The 17,240-nt window shown below is 39.6% G+C and overlaps 1 protein-coding gene across 1 annotated transcript in view; it reads left to right on the top strand.

The window, feature by feature from the left end:
• The first annotated feature begins 2,376 nt into the window (after nt 1–2,376).
• The window catches only part of hcn1 (hyperpolarization activated cyclic nucleotide-gated potassium channel 1), a 73,783-nt gene continuing 58,919 nt past the window's right edge, over nt 2,377–17,240 (top strand). Inside the window, exons 1-2 of the mRNA XM_078272121.1 lie at nt 2,377–2,793; nt 10,111–10,534. Coding sequence (XP_078128247.1) covers nt 2,444–2,793; nt 10,111–10,534 — 774 coding nt within the window. The 5' untranslated portion in view covers nt 2,377–2,443. The remainder of the gene's footprint in view (nt 2,794–10,110; nt 10,535–17,240) is intronic.

Below are 17,240 nucleotides of genomic sequence, written 5' to 3' on the forward strand. Positions count from 1 at the left end.
AGTATCACCTGTGACCTGAGCCGAGACACACCCACCAAACAAGAGAAAACATATTAAACATAGACTTAATATTTACAGTCTATGCAGTTACTCTCTCTCTCTCTCTCTCTCTCTCTCTCTCTCTCTCTCTCTCTCTCTCTTTCTCTCTCTCTCTCTCTCTCTCCCTCCCAGCTGTTCCACTAGCTGCTCCCTCTAGAGGTCTGGAGAACTTCCGTTGTGTAATCTGGATGCTGCGTTTTTTTGTTGCATTTGTTTTCTGGGTTTGTGTGCTTTTCTTTTTGCATCGTTTCATATTTGCAGCGCGTTTATGTATTTGGTTGTGTTGTGTGTATTTGCAGTGCGTTTGCTGAATGCTGCGCATGTGTTGTAAAATTAATGAAGTTGTTTTCTTAATTTGTTTGTGTTTTGTCTATTTGCGTGTGTTTTCTTAAGTTGCAGGGTGTTTGCCCCTGTCGGCCACCGTACATGAAACTACTTCTGCTGCACTCGTTCTTCTTTTGATTAACAAGAGTGCCCAGGCGTCAGTGTGAATTTGACGCAGCACCATCTATGGGAATGGCGAGCTAAACTCATTTCAGGACAACAGTATACACGCCATTACAAAACGGAAAAAAGAAGAAAAAGAAATGAATTGATTTTTGGAATTCTATGAATCGATTTTGAATCGGTAGAGCTTGAATTGTGATACGAATGTGAATCGATTTTTTTGCCTAAATGTTAATGAACATTTTAACTCACAATAAAAAGCAGAATAAAATATACAGATAAAAGTATCTGTCTGTACCTACAGCAGTGGGTTGAACAATTCAGATTCTTTAGGTATGTAAAACATGGCAATACCTCAGTGAAAAAATACTATTTTACAAGTTAAAGAGTAAAAGAGTGTTTCAACCTTTAATTACCGGATTATTATTGCTAATGCATTAATGTGTAAGCAGCATTTAGTTATTTTAGTTTGTCAAGATGGAGCTAATTTTACTAATTTATACACTGTTAGTAGTTAGTTAGTAGTTTAATCTATAACAATGCATGGTATTCTTTAAAAGGATTATATGTTTTGTATAAAAATATCTTAATCTGAAAAGTAACTAAAACTATTAAATGAATGTATAGTGCAGTCAAAAGTAGTCCTGCTCTCTTCGCTCTCTGAAATAATTTTTTTTCAATACTAGAATAAGTAAGTACATTTACTCAAGTACTTTATTTAATTTTAATTTTATTTTATTTTATTTAACATTTGAGGTACTTGTACTTTGCTTAAGTATTTTCTTTTCAAACTTTTAGTCGGATAATCAACTAGACGATTGACAGAAATGAATTGGTAACTATTTTGATAATTGTTGAAGTGATTTTGCATGCAAAATGCCAAACATTTCTTGGTTCGGGCTTCAGGAATTGTAGGATTTGCTGCAATTATTATTTTTTTTATAATATTGAGGTTCGGACTGTTGGTTGGACAAAACAGGCATTGTGAAGGTGTCACTAAGCTCTGGATTTGTGATGGAATTTCTCACTGTTATCTGAAGTTTTACAAACCAAACGATCAATAGATGATATGTTGATTTAACAAAGTTTGTATGCTTTAAGAGATGCATTAGAGGAGTCCCTACATGTTTACAGTATGTCATAATACATTCTGCAGACATTACCTAATTAACTGTGGTTTAAAATACACCATGCAGATGATTATTATTATAATAATATTTGGACCATATTATCTACTTGCAATGCATAATGAAGCTTGGGTTGCTTATATGCAAACACGTGCTTCTATCTATGCAGTCAGTGCATCCACACTCTAAATGTTGGATCATATCTGCAACACTTTAAAATGTGTGATTTCCGCAAGATGTTCAACTAGTTTTCTCATATGACCAGTGGCACAAACTATGATCACACCGGCATCACAGTCTGTTTCACCGTGTTGTCTTCTATTATCACTCCTCAGTAGGAAACAAACCTGCCGCCAGTCGAGCCACAGGAGGCACACATGCTTTGTCAATTGATAAAAAAACAGGTCTTCATTAACTTCATATACCATGCGCTCTGCTCCTATAATATCGGCTTCCTCCCGCCATGTGTGATGCTGGTGACAGAGGAGCGGAGAGGTGACGGAGCCACATTATGTAAATAAGGTGCAGGGACATGTGCCAGTTAAACCGCAGTGCCGTGCGAAGTGAGACAGAGGCTTTGGACGGTAGAAGCCGGGGCCGTCGGTAGATGGCGGTAACCCAAGAAATCTGATCCACAGGGTTCTCGGGCACTCTGTCTCAGTTTGCAGCACTCGCACTGAACGCGGAGGAGCTGAACAGTTTGAAGGACATAATAAAATTAGAAAGAACAGGAGAGCTCACGGCGGGTCCTCTCGAGTTTTGCGCGCAGCCCTCCCGAGCAGGAGACGCAACGCTTTGCCACAAAGAAATACGGGAAAACTAAAAACACAATGGAAGACAAATCGAATTCGTTCTCCAGCAACAAGGAGGAGAAGGCGGATGGGAATAATGTTTTTCAGAGGCAAGACTCGATACAGAAAAATAACACGGGAAGCCAGAAGGACCACGGCAACTCAGTGGGCTTCAAGGGGGAGCGGGAAGAGGCCATGGTCGGTTTTGACGATCTGGACGGGGCGGCAAGGCAACATGGTTTTATGCAGAGGCAATTTGGGGCCATGATGCAGCCCGGAGTCAATAAGTTCTCCTTGCGTATGTTCGGCAGTCAGAAAGCCGTGGAGAAAGAGCAAGAGAGGGTTCAAACGGCCGGATACTGGATCATTCATCCATATAGCGATTTTAGGTAAGCGCTGGAAAAGACACCTGCTCACCCCCCCTCCCTTTTTATCCACCCCTCCCGTCACCCGAGGGTCTGCAAGCTATACACTTTCACACATAACGCTCTGTCATCGGCACACACACACACACACACACACACACACACACACACACACACACACACACACACACACACACACACACACACACACACACACACACACACACACACACACACACACACACACACACACACAGCCTGCCCCGAAGCGCACGCTAATCTACCTCTGTATTTAAGCAATCAGGCTTCCGCTGGCTGAAGGCTTCACTGACAAAATGTGCTCAGTGAGCGTATGTTTCATTGCGGCATTTTTATTATAATAGAGAGGGACGCGTTAAGGCTACAAAGGTGTATCGGTGAGATGTCCTTGGAAAAAAGGATGGTGAATGTCATACACACACACACACACACACACACACACACACACACACACACACACACACACACACACACGCACGCGCAAGCACACCTTTTCTGATTGTTTCACAATAACAGCACAGTGTAAGGTCCTCATTGCGACATAGGGGCGGCAGTACCTGGACACAACGTGCCAATGCCATTGCACCATCACCGTTGTAAACATTTCATTGTAGGCGGCGGTATGAGACGACGGGCCTGTGTGCAAAAATGCACAGAATGCGGTAAAATCGCGCAGGGAAACGATTATTAAGGAGAAAATGGCCGTGTTTTGAATTAATCAGTCAAAATTGATCTGGTAAACATTTGACAGCACTGATGAATGAGTGACGTTTATTGAGGGAGGAAATGTGATGGAATGTGCTTGTTTCAAAAGGAGCAGATCACGCCACACTTCCTTCCTTGGCATTCACTAAATGCCACAGTGACATGATTCTTATGTATTTGTTCTTTGTCACTCTCATCTGAACAACCACATATACTGCATTGTCCTAAAGAGCGAGGCACCAACTGCCTGATAAAAGAGCAGCCCCATATATTCACACGTTCATGATAAGTAGTGTTGCAAATGAGCCCAGCCACTGTGGGTTTAGACAAGCTGCTTCTAATTTGCTTTAGTTTGTTTAACAATTAAACAAGTGCGTTCAAATGGTAAACAAATGAGATCAGGTACAGCCAGGACTGGTTCTCCACAAGCGGCATGTTTACAGTTCACCACTCAACCAATTAAGCATCTCATCTGGTCCAGTCTCTGTACCTGTGTCCCCTGACACAGCTTGATGGTGACAATCATCCCTGTTTTCCACTGAAGTAACATGTAACGTGCCAGGACACGTTGATCCCTTGCCTGTAACACGGAGCTGTCCATGGTCCTGAACTCAGCAGACCTAGGTATGCAGCACTCTTTTTCCTCTTAGCTTTTATGCTGCTGCTTCAGACTCTGCAAGCTGAATTCTAACATTAAGAATTGATAGTTACAATTGCACTTTTATGACTGTGTAGCATTGCCTTACTTTTATTGGTATGGAATGATTTTAATGCAACCATGAGATAAAATACATCGCGATGCTAACTAGGATATCCTGCACTCACCCACACAAAGACGCAGGCATATGTACATGCCCTTGTGCTCACACAGATGTACAATGATGGTGGGCAAGGATTAGTAGCACAACACAACACAGTCAATGAGCTTAGCAGTCTCTGAAAACAAATATGTAAGGAGATTGACCCCACTCTACAAGATGGCCAACGTTTTAGAACTGAACAATTCAGTGATATGCATACCTTTTTCACAGCTGGCAGTTAATTAGTTGTCTTAAGTGTATTGGCTGTATTTGTGATCCACTGTATGCGGAACTTTTTTCAAAGAGATTTAGGGGTAAAGTGCAGAGAAAAATCTCCATAATGGGAATGAATGGATCAAGTTACTGTAGTACACCTACAGTATTTATCTCTTAGAGCATATTCTAAATATGAGACATATTGGGCTATCAACTGGGATTATTTTTTTTTTCATTTAATCTCTGCTCAAGGAGATTGGCCTGGTAATGACCCCCTAAGGTTCCTTACTTGGACATTTTCCCAAGGGCATTTTTTTCAGGAAGTCCTTGTCCTCTAGCCAGTATAAAGACACAACCCCTTGCAGTGAGATTGCATCGTGACTTGTACTGTGAGGTTATAGCCCAGTGCTTCAAGCTACCTATCATGCTGGTGCACAAATAATGGAGGTGCAAGAGTACACTTTGTTTGGCAGGTCAACTTGTACTGTAGTTTAAAAGGTAATCTAGTTCTCTACCGTGGGGCTTAATTTAACCACCAGTTATTTTAGTTAGTTTTCTATATAATTATATGAAACCTTTACTGTCCCCTATTACTTTCTATACTGTCACAGAAATTTGTGTGACCAAAAAGAGAAAACACCTTATGGTCTTTTAATGAAAACTCTTACGTAAGTTCAACCCATGAATGACACCACTATTCACACGGGCTTTATATCGCTTTGTGGGAGTGTTTGAAACTCAATATCTAACATATTCTTTGTACACAGTGGCTGCTTAAAGATTAATGGCAGGTTATAGTAATATTCATTATTCATAGATTTTTAGAGAGGCCTCATGCATGGCCTCATACACCTCGGGTTATGCTAAGGAGAGGCCTTTGTCGTAATCTGAAAGACTCTCAATGTTGTTTTCTTTCAGAGTTAAAGAGGGCGTCTGTTTGGCCAAGACAGATGGGTTTGTTTTATCCATTACATAGTAACATCTGATCATTGTTAAAATGCCACATTGCTGTTCTTGCTCGCCATATTTTTTCTTGCCATTTAATGTTGTCATGCTACCTAGAATGTATCTATAGAAAAGTAGTAAAAGTTTTTTCTTTCTTGCAATCTTTCAGGGTCATTTAAAATTACATGTTTTTCCTTAAATTTAGGATCCAGTAACAGGAACGTTGTTGCCGATTCCAACAAACCTTTTGCCCTCCAAGAGACAGATCCACAGAGAATGATGTTAGGTTGATGATCTGTACTCATATGCTGTATTTTAATAACCATCAGTCATAGGTGACCTTGACCTCCATTAATTTGATCGGAAGTCCGAATCCCTTTATTTCCCACTGTATACATCCAAACGGATATGTCAACTCTTGTAGCACGGTATAATCGTCACATTGCAGATTGGATAGGGTCGGGCTGTGCTGAGTAAGACTGTATGGGGTTCCCTCTGTTGCTTGGCAGCAGAGGTCTGGCATTGATTAGGATGGAGCACTTGTTGTAGAGAGGAAACCTACAAGAACAAATGAGCTGGCTTGATATAGAGCAGGATTGTTCGGCTGAATCTAGTTTATTGATCTACAACAGGGTTGGGCTTTTTGGGTTCTACAGCTCTGAGCTCCTGTTTTAGTTAGGTACATGGGGCTATAAAAGTTGAGTGTCAACTTTCAACATTTGGCAAATAACCTGTATGGCTTTCTGGTTGGTTTTGTTGTCTGAAAGTGTTTTTTGTATGATACTGTATAGTAAGTTGTTGTAAGAAAGGCTTATTTTTTATTAGTTCACACAGGGTGCATACATCTGACAGAGGAACCCATGTAGTGTCTACAGTGTTACTGCAGAGCCTATTGTGTTAGGGAACAGTGATCCAGTGATTGCCACTCGCACATTAATCAATCAGAACAGCAGTTCAGCAGCGGGTTGACAAGTTGAAGAAGAACTCGGCATAATAAATGACTAGCGGCGGACTGCGCAGGGTGCAAAGCTCAACTGGATGTGAATGTGTAGCTGGTGCAAAACTTCTGGGCACATATGGGCTGGAGCTGGAGGTGAGTGTACTGCTAGAGCTCCGGGTGAATGTGGAAGTCAAGCAGGTGCACTGATGGAGCTGCCGAACCTGAAGCAGGAGTTTGACTGGTTACTGAGTGCATTGCTGGAGTAGGAGCTTCATTTACAGCTGGGTGCACACGCTCTTAGCTACTGGTTTAACTGGGGCTGGGTGCATTCTCAGAGTTGGAGCATTGAAGCAAGACATTAATACGATGATGTAGCAAGAGCTGGGTGCAGTATTCGTCATTTGAGCTGGCTGCATTGGCACACTTGACTGGCTCTTTAAAAATCAAGTGGACGACTCACTTAGCACTCAAACATCTGAAATGCTCTTAGTTTTTCAGGGATTTTGTTATTTCTTTAACTTTGAAAACAACTTCTCTCTAATGCAGCATGTTTGCTGTTTCCTGTTCTGTAGTTTCTGATTCAAGAAGTAAAACGATGTGTATAAGTGGGTGTCTCAGAGGTCATGCACAGTATAAATGCCTCCTACACAAGTCATGAGAGAAACCGAAAGATGTGGGCACTCTGTGGGCTTTTGATGATATTAATAAGAATGGAAAAAATCACACATAGCCATACTTAAAAGATGGAACCAAAACAAATTATTGTTTAACAATTGTTTTTAAAATTAAAAAGAAAACAAATGTTGTTTTGATTTTCGTACTTTTCACATACAATTCTATAAATTACTTCATTTTAGATCATGAACTTTGACTTTTTGAGATCCTATTTTTAAACTGTTTGAAAACCTTTTTTTCATTTTTTTCATTGTTCTAATTAAGCTCTCTTTTTTAACCATGGACTAATTAAGCTATCTAAAGTATTTTATGTTTTCTACAAAGATCCCTAAAAATATTGTTATTGGTTAGTGTAATCATGGTTCTTGTTCCTCTCAAATATGAATAGTTTTTGCACTGTATTGTTATGAAGCAATTACAATGATGAATCATAGCAGATCACTGCAGCCTCTTATTAAACATTCAAAAAAATCAAATGAATAAGTCATGCCACACATACATACTGTGCTCTATGCATATTATCCTGGCATGTCGGCTAAATGGGGTACAGTGTGTGTCCCAATAGTGTGTGTGTATTCAAAATGGTATGATTCAGAGTGTGTGTGGTATTAGTTAAGGTGAACCAAATATCATGCTCATTGTTGTATCATTTTTTTTCTTCCATTGAAACTGGAGAGGAATGATTAGCATCAAATAATCCAAAGTGCATCATGTTATGTGCTTTTTTAACCCTTTCAAGGTGTTAAGTCAAGGCTCTTCATATAAAGAGTCCACTCTATATGGACCAGTTCAATGCCTGCTGGTGTAAAAATACCTCTGGTGGATATTTTCAACCATGACCGCTGTTTAGTTGAAGTGAAGACAATTATTGGACACATGATCTGTGGATATTTATAAAGCCAAGGCCCCCGTCTTAATTCATTCAAAGATATCCATTACTGGGTGGCCAGCCAGACAGGCAACCTGCCAACCAGCCAGCCCATCCATTTCCATCTTCAACAGCAGCAATGGTAAGGCAGAGCAGAGGCAGGCAGGGATGGCGTCAGTGGAGAGTTTTTAGCACGAGCTAGGATTCCTGAAAGCATCTATTTTCATTCACGGTTGCTCGGCCTTTATCGAGGCCCAGGACACTTCGTGAAAAGAGCAGGGTGCTGATGAATCACTTCTGGCTCTGTTCATCACAAGACAGAGGGCAATGATATTAACACAACCTGGAAGGATGAGAGGGTCTCATTCTAACAGGGCCCTCCCTGCATACATACAGCAGGTGCACATTTATTGATGTCCTTGAATCATAGTTAATTTTGAGCCCTAACAAACAACTAAGAAGAAATTTAGGTAACAATACAAGCATATGTAGCTGTCAAAGCTGGACGTTATCCTTCTAACTTCCGTCTGTAGGATAGCATATGAGGCCCCTCTGCACATCCACAGACCTCCGTCTTGAAAAAAATCCTACTGATTATTGTTAGTAGTTTCGACAGATTGGCAACATGTTACATTATATGCTTATAGAACTTCCATAGCAGGTAATAAGTCAGACTATAATAACAACCATAACATTGTTGTTTAGCCATATTAGCTGCATTGCTCTAGGAATGGTGGTTGGCCCAACACTTTGGTCCAGACGGAAGTATCGCAGAACATATTGGATAGATTGCTGTGAAATGTTTTACAGATATTCACGGTCCCCAGAGGATGAATCCCGCTGACTCCCTTTTCCCTCTTTAACTTTTCCACTGTTATTTGTGGTTGTGAGGGAAATTTTTCATCACCTATTGAATGGATTCTCATGGAATTCTAGTCTCATTCTTACGGCCTTGATGGAGGACTTTGATGCAAAAATTTGGCACAGCTTCATTCATTCAACCTTTATTTATCATCGAGAGATCATTGAGGTGCGACCCTCATTTTCAGTGTCATTGAGTCAGATTACAAAGACAAATACAGAACAACAACACAGAAAGTACAATCATAAGAAATATAGAAAGACAATAAAACATTCAGAATTGGAAAATGATTTGATAAATACACAGGATAATATGGATGCAAAAGAAAATACAATTATATAAAGTAGGGCTGTCAATCGATTAAAAAATGTAATCTAATTTATTACATACTTTGTGATTAATTAATCGAAATGAATCGCATACATAATTAACGGTGCCTGAACCAATACTTTTTAAGAACGTAAAAAAAGAAAAGAAAAGAAAAAAGGGTACTAAACAACAGTTGGTGACATTAAAGAACGGCTTGTTTATTGCTAAGGCCATATGGTCAAAATTAAATTATTTAATAATAATGTATAACAATAACAATAACTTATTTCACTAGTAAATTGCTGTTGAGCGACAAAAACAACAACCAGATAGGAAAAGGACATTTACAATAACTTCAAATGCACTACAAGGCTGTAGTTTACCAGTTTCATTGAACGCACCGGCACCGTCTGTGTTGTTTCTCCAACAGCAGCTGCAGATTGTTACATACAATTGAGTTGAATCCTCTACAGTAAAACACAGTCAAACTTTACACTGTTTAGCGTTAGCTGTCAGCATTTTAACCGTGTTTAATCCAGCTACTAGCTAGCGGTAGGCTAACGTTAGCTGCTGTTGAGTATAGTGTTAACTAGCGTCACATGCAGCGGGGTTTGTGTTTCCTGTATTGTCTGTTTCAGAGCATCAGAGAGAAGCGCAGACATGTCAGTGGCACCAGATGTTCGTCTGTATGCAAACGTCAATATGGAATGGATTAATCTGCGTTAATTTTTTTTATTTTGACAGCCCTAATATAAAGCAGTTACAAGTAGGAGTTTGCAGGTTTAAAACCAGATTTCTCAATTGTCCAAAAGGCACAATTGAGTTGCTGTAATTTGTTCCAGGAGTACTCTCAGACAAAGTCCTTTAAGTGTGTTCACATTCTTTGGAAATGTGAATACACTCTGTCTGCATTAACTGTCTACAACATGTTTTGCTTTCTATTTTTACCTTACATTTCTGATTCATGTGTGTTTCTTTGCAGGTTCTACTGGGACTTGATAATGCTCATCATGATGATGGGGAATCTAATCATCATTCCTGTGGGAATAACATTCTTCTCAGAGCAGACTACCACCACCTGGCTGGTCTTCAATGTGGCCTCGGACACCATCTTCCTGGTGGACCTGGTCATGAACTTCAGGACGGGTATCGTCAACGAGGAGAGCTCTGAGATCATCCTCGACCCCAAAGTCATCAAGATGAATTACCTGAAAAGCTGGTTCGTTGTGGACTTCCTCTCCTCCATTCCAGTGGATTATATCTTTTTAATAGTGGAGAAAGGCTTTGACTCTGAGGTATATAAAACAGCACGTGCCCTTCGAATCGTCCGCTTCACGAAGATCCTCAGTCTTCTGCGTCTGTTGAGACTGTCCCGACTCATCAGATACATACATCAGTGGGAGGAGGTGTGTATATGTATATGTATGTTTGTCTGTGTACATCAGTAAACGGAAAAGAAATACAAAAAGGGGATTGGTTTAAAAGCAAAGAGCAGAGGATGCAGAGTAAGAGAGTTATAGTTGTTTATATTTCTGTGCTGCATTGTGGTTCTCTGGCTGGGTGCTTTTTCCCAGCAGCACGGACTCAACCTTGAAAGGTTGATGCTCAGATATAATTGTGCACGATCAATACTAATTAATAGGTGCTGTCAATCACCACTGGTCAGAAGGCGTATCTGTGGATAACAAGTGTTTATGTCAATTTCAGCTCATTGATGTGTGAAATTAATTCAAAAGTGCCTCCATTTCTTTCCGGAAAAAATGCTTTACAGTTGATAAAGTTGGAATCAGGGCATAATACAATAATATAAATGTATATTAGAGGCTAAATGAATATTTTGTTGGTGTGGTTTTACTGGATGACTCTTTTTGTGTGAACATCCACAAGGTTAAAACCCCCCAGAGAGTGATACATTATTACCCTCCAATCGAGTCATTGCACTCCCTGACTCAGACTGTTTAACCAAGCTCTCGCCTTCTGAGTCTCCTGGTAACGATTTCATTACACACTGAAAGATTGTGCTTCTCCATATCACGACTGAACCATTCCAGCAGATGGATACGTTTTAGACATCATGATCATTTGATTTAAAATGTAGCTCCGATAAAATGTAAGTGGTTGACCATAGCACCGTAACATCGTTTTTTAATAAGCTAGTCACTTTTTCTCACCTTGTCCTGAACGTCACCTTGTCCCACCTTGTCCCCCACAGTTCCCTGTCCGTCCATTATTGTCTGACTCCCCTGTTATCGCTGCTGCTATCCCTGCTGTTTGTTACACTGGTTGAAGCAAATTGTGCTGTTGTCAGGGCTCAACCTGCACACACTGTAAGGTTCAGTGATATATCAGTAACAATGGAAGTGCAAAAATAGGTTATTTACTGTATAACAATGCATTTGGCAAACCTACTGTTATGAAACTGTAATAATAATAAGCTTTTACAAGCACACTGATGGCTATAGTCGTGAATAGTATCTGGCCAGAACTTGATGTAAATAGTACACTTGTGCAGCATGTCCAATTCACAGCTCCCTTGCATTTATGGAGCAGGAAAAGATCGTCTTTGTGCTCGAGTACCAATGAGGCGGCAGACTTTTAAAGTGTTTATGTCAGGTTATATTTTTCTTAGTATATGTTTTAAACTGTGTAAAATTACCCTTATTGCATAATGTGGCATTTGACAAACAAAAGCATTATTTATGCTTCAGCAAAGCATTATTCAAGCTCCAAATGTGGATTTACTGTAAGATACACACACATCACAAACCATATTCTGAAAGGGAGCAGCATATCGATTGCAGTTGCTTGGTGTTATTGTCTTGGCATGCACACTGTGTGGGAAGTTGATTATGAATTTCAGATAGGGTCAGTGCTGTATATGATATAGCCGTATAGTTTGCAGAGCTATATACAATGGGAGGATGAGATGGTATGGACCAGGTTAGAAACACAAATAGACGGTGCCGCAAGGTTAATGAAAATCTGCAGTGAGCATGCAGGGAGGCAGGCAGTGCAGTATATAGGGATGTGTCATAATGCTTGGATACAACAGCAGAGCTCACAGCCCTGCTCTCTCACTTCCTCTCTCTCATGCTCAGTCATTCCTCTTTATCTCCAGTCGTTTTTCTGCTTATCAAACTCTGCCTCAAACACCCCCCCCCCCCCCACCTCTAGCATGCCTTTTTTGCCTCTTTTACTCACGGTACGTTATCCTCCTTTAGCACCCTGTCTTTCTCTACACATTGTTGTGTCTAACATTTGTATGCTTAAAAATACAGTATAGAAATGAAATACAGTTATTTTGGTGCAACCACATTTGACAGACTGAATAATATAACAACAGCGAATCAGACACATCCACAGGAGACGTGAGAGGAAAGAAAAGGCACTCAGTGGAAATATTCCAAGCTGTCGTAACATGTTAGGTGTAGGCTGCAGGATTAGTGCTTTAATGGAGGGACAAATGCAGTCTCCTGACGTCGTAATGGGTTTCAAGCAGTGAACCATCATTACATCAGCCTTGTGATGGACTCAGTTAGTTATTCTGGCATTGAGTTTCGGCAATATATCATCTTCCAGCCTGTATGTCCGTCATTCCTTCATCTGTTGTGTGCTCCCTGCCCCCCTCTTTTCACTTTATCACTGTCTCTTCCCTCCATCTGGGAAGTAAAGAGGGCCGTTATTTCATCAGCCCATCAGAACTGGGCTATGTCAGATTTGTTGTTTGTCGCCAACAATCTCTTTTGGGTCTTATTCTGTGGTGTCTTCTTCTTCTCCGAGGCCTCACACTCCTACAAGCTTCATTTTTACCTCACAGAAGCAGTATTTTCCTGCTTGGAGTGTTAGACACTGGGAGTATACATGTTAAAAAAGATTCTAAAAGGTTGTTTTAATGTGTTTTTTCATGTCACAATTTTTTTCAGTAAATACTTTCCCTTGTTAAAAGTGCTTGTGTCAAAACAGGAACCGCTTACGGACAGTGCTGTTCGAAAGTGACTGCTAGGTATTATTATGGTTTATGTTAAGCAGCCGAGTAGAAACAGTATTGGTGCCCACAAAGGAACTGATGCATCTTATTTAAGCAACTCACTCTGATTGTCACTCATTAGAGAGGAGTAGTAGATGACTCCATCTGGCTGTGCCACTTAGCCAGAAAAAGTAATGATGGCAACAAAAACAATCTATATCTGCTGCAAAAGTTTGAATAAGCATGTAACTGGATTTTAAGATCACTAGTTTGTAATTTTTTGGTTATGCAGTCTCTGGCCCTAGCTTACTTGGTGTCCGTGCTACTAGATGCTACTATTTCTATCTGTATTCATTGTTCTCTGTGTGTTTGTTCAATCATTCATTCATTTGTTTGCTCACACATAATTATTGCAATGCACAGTGCTTAGGGAAATTGCAGCATGCAGTGTGAAGGTCACGCACAGCAGTAAATACGCTTTGTACTCAAACACCACACTTTAAACAAGCAACCAAATGGAGGCCAGTGCTTTGTTTACACATCTGGAAATAACTCAGAGATTTTTCTTATATTCTTGTGTTCATGTAAGCACTTAAATTAAATATTTTAAGTGATTCTAAATCAACATGTTTTCAGTATTCAGTATATGTAGCCTGACTCAAAGACATGTATAACCTTTGCTCTACACAGAAAGTGTTTTAGGCACTTTGTACTGTATGTGCACCAGAAAGGGCAATAAGAAATGTAGACTAAGTCACATCTTCTGTCTAGGGAAATGTTTTTTTCAAGGGCATGTTGTTTTGCCTCTTTGCTGTGATCTTCGTTTCTTTTCTTTTGCTCATTTTAACTACTATTTAAAACATACATTTTTTAATAGTGATTTTGTGTAAAATCATCTTTGAAGCTGCACAAAATCTATATTTTCACATTAATAATGGGTCAAATGTAATGTGAAAAGTGTTGCTTGTAGTGATGAACCCACAGAGAATTATCACTTGACTCTGCAGTTCCCCTCAACTCTACGTAGCGCTTTAGCATCTTTCAGCTCATTCTTTGGGTTTTACAGCCATGACTTTAATTCTTTGATTCTCACCGTGATCATCAACCCCTTTTTATGGCGAAAAATAATCTGGTAAACCCACTGTCCACTACCCACCTAGCACCAAACAGAAGAGACACACAAAGTTAGCGACTAGCAGGGGAACATAGTGTAGCTGAAGAAGCCATATGTTTTCTGCAGGATATGGTAGAGACCAAAAACAGAGCTAAAAAGGACGGTGAATAATGAACCAGTGAATGAATCAGATGGCTAGAAACATTATATATATATATAAAATTTAACAGGCATATATATATAATTTAACAGGCATTTTTAGATCTGTCAAGGGCATTTTACCCGCTGCTTCTGTTTTTCTAAACTGGCTTCCCTTATGTTTTTCTTATTATTTCATGTCCTCTCAGATACAGAGCTATTTATCCCAATGACCTTGCAGTCACAGTGTTTTTTTTTCCTCCAACTTCTGCTGTTACCTTTGGATGTGCTAATGGAAAGATCTTCTAGGAATAGATTTAGATACCACCCTGTCCAGTGCTGCTTTTGGTTCATTGTATTTAATAAAAACATGCCTTTTTAAACTGCTGTAGAGAATCCCCACAGCTCCCAGTGCCACATCTGGCTCATCACAGCCACCAGGCCGCCCGCCAGATCCCAGCTCAAGCACAAGGGCTCAGGTTAAGCTTGTGGCAGCATACCAGCCCCCCAGGGATGACTGCACCCTTTTCTGAGGCCCCAGGCAGAATTGGTTACTCTACAATGGTATAAATACATAAATACAAAATCAGTAAACCTGGTCTTTACAGAACTACCTTTGCTTATGTTTCACTGTAAATATTGGCACACTTTATAATGTAAAGGTAGTGAAAGGTATATTGACCACAGTTGAGAATTAAGAATCATCAACAAACCTGTAGGCAATAATTATTATATTATATATATGAATATATTATATATTATATTAATATAATTATTTATAATATTATTTTACATGCTAATTTAGCAAACAGCACAACTAGAGAGCTAACATTAGTCTAAGCTTGTATTAATCCTCTCTAGTATGTTGGGACAAACAATTGATACTTGGCAATCTTATGATTGAGGGATATTTGTCCTATTGACATTTAGCTGTGAATAGGTTCTGCTTTGTGGCAGCTGAGGCTTTGTGTTTTAAATAATGGTACACCATTTGTTTGTTACAATGGCACAGAGTCCGCTGTGTTACAATCTGCAACCTTAGTTAACCATTATTATTAAAATAACTACTTCATAATAGTGAAGTGAATATGTATGGGACATGTGTTTTGACACATTTTCCCTCCAATTTAGGGGTTGTTGTCCTCTTTAGTTATACTGATATTGTGGTGTATCACAATACATGTTGTCTGGTCATGTTGCACAGTCAATTGTATTTTGATACTGTTGTAACACACTGACACACATGATCACCACCCCCTACAGTCAGTGTAAACATGCTAGAGTAGCAGCAGGACATGAGGTAATGTTACCTTATCACTTATCACCATACTTTATTCTTATTATTTATTCTTATTCCTACTCAAAAGTGCCCAAGTCACTACATTAATATAAAACATACTGTAGTTAGTTAGTTATAGTTCCTGAGTGGTGCACTTCTTTTTCTTTTCATGTCCCTTTTCCAATTTCCTTTTTATGCTTCTGAATGGGTGCTCCTGGTGATGAAACTGTCATCATGTAATGCCATCGTGTCATCACCAGAGTTTAATTGCATAAATATGCCCTGAAGCATCATTTTTCTAGCGCCTCTGTCAGTCAGATGCACAGTATGCAGTCTTTATGTGGGGTGGAGCCTTCCCTGAATCACTGATGTTGATCTATTTCGTGATCTCTGGCATGCAATAAAAACTATTAATTTTTTATAGGAAAATGAACTGAATGTGCGTGAGGCACATTGACACTGCCTGTAGCAAGTGGTGGCTATGCTAGCCCCCTACTGTATGTGCAGCTCCACTTTGTCAGCATCTGAATCATAGAGCTGTCATGCAAAAGCAACATCAATCTGAGAGACTGAGTCACTTCTTGAGATCAGATTGTTCTCTTAATTCACTGCTAATGCCTGGAAAATATACTGGTTTATGATTTGTCTTTGAAGCCGCATGGTTGTTGTTTTTTAGTTGTTTTGCACGAGATAGGTAGTATTGGCTACAGCAGACTGCAAAATATGATGCAACTGATCTGTCTTTTTTTTATATTATAACGTCTGCAGGGATATCTCGTCCAAAACAAAGGTGCACAGTTGATTCACAACTCAGTCGGTAAATTGATCTTAAAGGAGGGAAAATGTGAGCCAACTGACCTGGGTATCTAATGCACTGCGTAGGAGCAGAAGAGGAGACTTTAACTACATTACTCTGGCTAAATTTGGTCTCCACTGAAATAACCCACACTATTGTGTGATAGTCTGACAGCACGCCTTTTTTTTTTACCTCTTCCATCTTTAGACGCGGTATGTCAACAGACAGTGGAGGTGTTCATGTTTGTCTGCAGCTTTTCACAGTGTCTTGTGTTTTTTTTTTTCTCTGTTTAATCGCCATGCTGAATTACAGCCAAGAATGAACTTCAAAGGTGTTTCTAGATATACATTGTTTTAAAATAGCTTTTCTTTACCTGCTGCATATAGCACTTCTTATAATCTACAGTACAGTTACAAAATTAGATAAATCCATTTAAAGAAAACAGACATTTCATGTCAAGGTATAAGACAAAAAAAGGTTGATAATAGGGCAAGTAATGATTATTTTTTGTATGTATATTATTTCTTTAACAAACACCTGATGTCTCTAAGTTGCTTTTTTCTTCAACCAAAAGTAAAATATTAACAGTTAGAAAATATGATAAACTGACAGAAATCACAGGCATTGTAAGATGAAAAGGAGATCACGATGAAGCCACCGTGTACTGTAATTTGCCACCTCAGCAACAGATAGTGTGGTGTCAAAGGAGATTAGTCGGCTTTGGTTTATAGACTCCTGTGGACTTGATTCACCTGTCTCTGAATAGCAGGGACACAGGTGCATAAGAACATACACACACACACACACACACACACACA

This window comes from Sander vitreus, chromosome 16 (assembly GCF_031162955.1).
Source record: "Sander vitreus isolate 19-12246 chromosome 16, sanVit1, whole genome shotgun sequence".
In the NCBI taxonomy this organism is placed as follows: Eukaryota; Metazoa; Chordata; class Actinopteri; order Perciformes; family Percidae; genus Sander; species Sander vitreus.